This window comes from Lagenorhynchus albirostris, chromosome 6 (genome assembly GCF_949774975.1).
Source record: "Lagenorhynchus albirostris chromosome 6, mLagAlb1.1, whole genome shotgun sequence".
Taxonomy (NCBI): domain Eukaryota; kingdom Metazoa; phylum Chordata; class Mammalia; order Artiodactyla; family Delphinidae; genus Lagenorhynchus; species Lagenorhynchus albirostris.
The window spans coordinates 47,172,268-47,177,685 of NC_083100.1; the positions used below are offsets into that span (position 1 = coordinate 47,172,268).

Here is a 5,418-nt window from a genome sequence, read left to right on the forward strand (position 1 = left end):
AAGACAGATATAGCACGTTCATTTCACTACAGTTTAGCATATGGCATCAACCACATAACTCTCACATTCTATTCTTCTTTGTGTTTGCTGACATTTTAAGCACTTTATGCATGAGATGGCTTTCATGAGACATAACAAAAAGTGGGGAAGGAACAATATGAGTATAGCTGCATTGAGATCCTGGGAATGCAGAGATAAATACCTGCAAAATAATGCTAATCTACAAGAAGGGCAAAATGATAAGTTTTTATTAACAATAACCTTTATAGGTCCTTACACTGGAGACTGTATTACCGGAAGACAATGAAGTATTTGTTAAGTGTCCAATACAACAAACCTCATAAGAGAAGTTTGATATAAAAAAATCTAGCTCCTTGAGCTGGATATGGCACAGAGTAACAGTGTTTCCGTAATCTAGTTATGGACAGTCCTCTAGAGCAATAAACCTGAGCAAACTCTCAGTTGTCATTGTTGTTCAGTTTGGGGTAATCATCTACAAAGCGCCTGTTTGTCAGGATTGGTGGAATAGTTAGAGAGGAGAAGAAGAGAGCCGACTGTAGCAGAATCTGAATAATGTAAACCTTTATTGGCTGAATGCTATCACTGGTATTGTCAGGATTCACCTGGGATTGATCTCTGACATGACCGTTGACACTTCATGACAGCAACAATTTGACAGGACTACTGCAAATCACCAAATTACCTTGGTGATTCTCTCCCTGCTAGATGCAATAGCAGCTTTGGTTGTCATGGTTGGCTCCTAGCAAACTAGAGAGACCCAGGGGTTGGGATCTATCAATATACCTCTCCCCCGTAAAGGTGGCAAATTGACAGCAAGGAAGCTAATCCTAAGGGAAGGAGGGGAATTAGTAAAAAGCTAGCAAGATTGGTGGTAAACTAGGACAGGTTTTCAGTTTCCAGGATAAAGGGTCAAATATCATAGGCTAAATTTGGATATTGCAAATTCAGTCTCATGAAGCCCGGGTATGCAAAGTCCAAATCAAAGTCATAGTTTAGGGGAATGGAAAGAAGTTTTCAAAGTACAGAGCATAAATGATGGTCAAATAGGACACAGAGTCCAAATATTCTAGAAATGTCATCTGGAAACAAGGCAAAGCAGAGTGTGAAAAGAGGCCAGCCTCTGGAAAGTAGTTTTGAGCAACCAGAACAAGTATAATATGGCTCTGCAGCCAATAGGAAAACAGTGAAACTATCCCCCAAATATCATGCTTGGTGTCAAAGGCCTGAGAGTCTGGAAAATTCAAGTATGGGAGACACTTGAACAAAATTCATCCAAGTAAGTAAAACATACTACAGGAGTTCTCAGGGAGATTACCTGATGTTATACCTCGAATGGCCCATGTTGGACACAGGAGTGGGCTGAGACTGGCACCCAGGCGGTAGGTAATGCAGCAGACAGAGATACAGCGTCTAAAGGAAAATGAAAATCCAGGCAGATAGTGCAAATGAGGTGTCATCAGAAGAGATCTGGCAAATAGACAAAATCTAGTCATCAAGCAAAAGTCTGGAATCAGGAATACTAGAGCAGAAGGTTTGAAATAGCACCCAGGTAGTAGATCACAGAGAGATGCACTGAGTGGCTGTTGGAGTAGAATGCAGTTGCTTTTAATAGGGTACCCAAGTTCTCATCCCTTAGCAGGTGGAGAGGGCGCCTCTCAGTGCCCTACATTTATTCAGACCCAATTTAACTTTCTTCATGAAATAGCCTGGTGTGACAAAACTGAAAACATGAAAACTGTGAGTATTGGTAGGTTATGACATGTGTAATAATCATACTTGAATGTAGGATACTTTTCTAAGTATGGATTAGAATGGCAAGTAAATGAAAGAAAAAGTTGTGAACATCTGAAAATGGGGCCCTGTATATTTAAATCATGCTGCACCTATGCAATGAACTATGATGCTGGCATTAACAACAATAATCACAAAGAGTTTTCAATAACTTAAAAATGTTTTCCCTTTCCCACAATACCTCACTCTCTTCCTTTCCAACCTGGGCCCGGAGAATGGCTCAGGCAAAGAAGAATGGTTCTGCCATCAAGGAGGTAGAGACCAGAAGATACATCCTTGACATTCACCAGCTCATCCACGAAGTGGGTTTCAAGAAGTGGGGCCCTCAGGCACTCAGAGAGATCTGGAAATTTGCCATGAAGGAGATGGGAACTCCAGATGTGCACTTTCACACCAGGCTCAACAAAGCTGTCTGGGCCAAAGGAATAGGAATGTCCCATACTGTTTCCAGGTGTGGTTGTCCAGAAAGTGTAACGAGGATGAAGATTCACCAAACAAGCAAGCTCTATATGTTGGTTATCTACGTACCTATCACTACTGTCAAAGATCTACAGCCAATGTGGATGAGGGCTAACAGCTGATTATAAAATAAAGTTGTAAAACCACAAAAAAGAAAGCTTTTAACCATTATTCAAAAAGACACGTGCACCCCAATGTTCATTGCAGCACTATTTACAATAGCCAGGACATGGAAACAACCTAAATGGCCATCAACAGATGAATGGATAAAGAAGATGTGGTACATATATACAATGGAATATTACTCAGCCATAAAAAGGAACAAAACTGGGTCAGTTGTGGAGATGTGGATGGACCTAGAGACTGCCATACAGAGTGAAGTCAGTCAGAAAAAGAAAAACAAATATCGTATATTAACGCATACATGTAGAATCTAGAAAAATGGTACAGATGAGCCTGTTTGCAAGGAAGAAATAAAGACACAGACATAGGGAACAAACATATGGACACCAAGGGGGTAAAGGTGGGTGGGATGAATTGGGAGATTGGGATTGACATATATACACTACTATGTATAAAATAGATAACTGATGAGAACTTGCTGTATAGCACAGGGAACTCTACTTAATGCTCTGTGGTGACCTAAATGGGAAGGAAATCCAAAAAAGAGGGGATATATGTATACACATAGCTGATTCACTTTACTGTACAGCAGAAACTAACACAACATAAGCAACTGTACCCCAGTTAAAAAAAATAGACATTAAAAAAAAAAGGAAACGAAAGCTTTTGCTGTGTTAGGTGGATACAGGAGATACTTTATAGAATTGCAGATTTTATGTTATAAATTGTATTCAGCTGCTAGAGTACTAAAGAACTGAAATACTAGTGCTCAAGCAAGAGAGAATTTTGTATTCCTCTCACAGAAAATAAGTCCAGAGCTGGCAAGGTAGTTCCAGTCATCGGGCACCCTGTCTCTTTCTATTTATCATCTTCAGAGTTGGCTAAAATAGCTGTCAATGCTTTGGCTCTGGTGTCCACGTTCCAGGCAAGAAGTAGAAGTGAAGAAGAGCAAAAAAGCTGCATGCTAACGATATGTCCTCTTTTAAGGGGTCTTCCTAGAAGTGTAACAGATGTGCATAACAACAGTGGCTTAAACATGATCAGAGTTTTTTTCCTTACGGAGCTACACAGCCTAAGGTCATTACGGCAACCCTGATCCAAAACACCCTCAAAAATTCAGTCTCCTTTTTTTCTTGTTGGATATCTCCTAGCAACTTCCATTCCAAGATCACCTCAAGGATCAAAATAGCTGCTCAAGCTCCAGCCACCATGTGATATTGTGATTCATAATAAGAAATATATATATTTGGTCTTCTTCCTGGTTTCTGGCACAGAGCTCCTAAACCTTTGGAATTTCCTAAGTGATCAGAGAGATAAAGGTATCTTTGGTTATTCATAACAAGCACCTTTCAACTACATCAGAGTTTATATTAACGAGGTGACTTTGGAAAACCCATAACGATGGGAGCTGGTTGCCAGGGTAACCAACCCTGACTAGGTGCTGGGAGAGTGGCCTTTCCAGAGAAGGCATGGAAGCTCTTCGCCCCTTCCCACATACCTGTCCTGTGCATCTCTTCCACCTGGCTGTTCCTGCAGTGTTTCCTTTTATAATAAACTGATAATTTAGTAGTATACTGTTTGTCTGAGTTCTGTGAGTCACTCTAGAAAATTAATTGAACGCATGGAGGGGGTTGTGGGAACCTCTGATTTATAGCTGTCTGTCAGAAGCACAGATGACAACCTGGGCTTGCAACTGGCATCAGTGGGGGTGTGGGAGTGGCAGTCTGTGGGACTGAACCCTTAACCTGTGGGATGTGACGCTATCTCCAGGTAGTGTCAGAACTGAGTTATATTTTAGAACACACAGCTGGTGTCACAGAACCGATCGGCATGTGGAAAACCCACAAATCTGGTGTTACAAGTGTTAAGTGTTCCTAAGTAGAGCATTGAGAGTTGAGAGACACAGAAAGAGTAATAGGAGTGTGTTTTTTCAAAAATTTTACTTACTGTATCAATAATCTAGCCAGCTAAAAAAGAGAAAGAGATAGGAAAGAAGGAGAGGCAAAACAGCCTACACTTGCTGCCTTTTCAGGAAGTCTTCTGGGAGCTTTCATGTAACCTTTCTGCTTATATCTCCTTTGCTAGAACTTAGTCGTATGGCCACACCTAGCTTCAAGGGAGGTTGAGAAATACAGTATTTTCAGGTAGGCACATTAATAAATCAAATAAAGTAAAAATTCTAATACTAAAGAAGAAGGGACCAGCAAACATTGGCCAGGCAGTTGGCAGCCTTTGCCACATCTGTACAATGATTTTAAAACATAACCACATGATTTTAAAACAGAAAAAGCCTTGGGGAATGGGACAAAGACATAAAGACATACATTTTGATTGGGACCAAGGTTGGAGACTTGGAGCTTGGGAAAGGGTATGGAAAGGCAGGCACTGTGAGTGTGGGGTTGTGGGAAAGTGTGGACATTCAGTGCAGAGGATGTAAAAATGTTAAGAAGTTAAGGATAAGATGGGCTTCCCTGGTGGCGCAGTGGTTGAGAGTCTGCCTGCCAATGCAGGGGACACGGGTTCGTGCCCCGGTCCAGGAAGATCCCACATGCTGCGGAGCGGCTGGGCCCATGAGCCATGGCCGCTAAGCCTGCGCGTCCGGAGCCTGTGCTCCGCAACAGGAGAGGCCACAATAGTGAGAGGCCCACGTACCAAAAAAAAAAAGAAGTTAAGGATAAGAAAGAAAATAATGAATGGGAGTGTCTCAACTGAAACCAACGTGAGGACTAAGAGCCTGAACAAATGTCCTCCAAATATATATCTTTTATTTTTTTCTTTCTCTTTTGCTTGGCCTCCTTCACTGGGCACATCTCCTATCCTAGGCTCTCATAGATGTGACCATCTGTCTCTCTTTCGTAAGCTTACACCTATTTGTATAATATATAGATCGACAGTGTAGCTCCATTAACTCAGGCACACTAACCCTTTTTTGCCAGAGATTGTATCCCCATGCCTGGTGTGGTGCCTGGTATGTAATAAACAAGCAACAAACATTTGCTGAGTTGGAATAAATATGTAAGGACA

General features: G+C 41.5%; 1 protein-coding gene across 1 annotated transcript; it reads left to right on the forward strand.

The window, feature by feature from the left end:
- Positions 1-2,027: 2,027 nt before the first annotated feature.
- LOC132521522 (large ribosomal subunit protein eL31-like) lies at positions 2,028-2,393 on the forward strand. The gene has a single exon (XM_060151176.1). The coding sequence runs from the start codon at positions 2,028-2,030 to the stop codon at positions 2,391-2,393; it is 366 nt and encodes a 121-aa protein (XP_060007159.1).
- Positions 2,394-5,418: the final 3,025 nt, after the last annotated feature.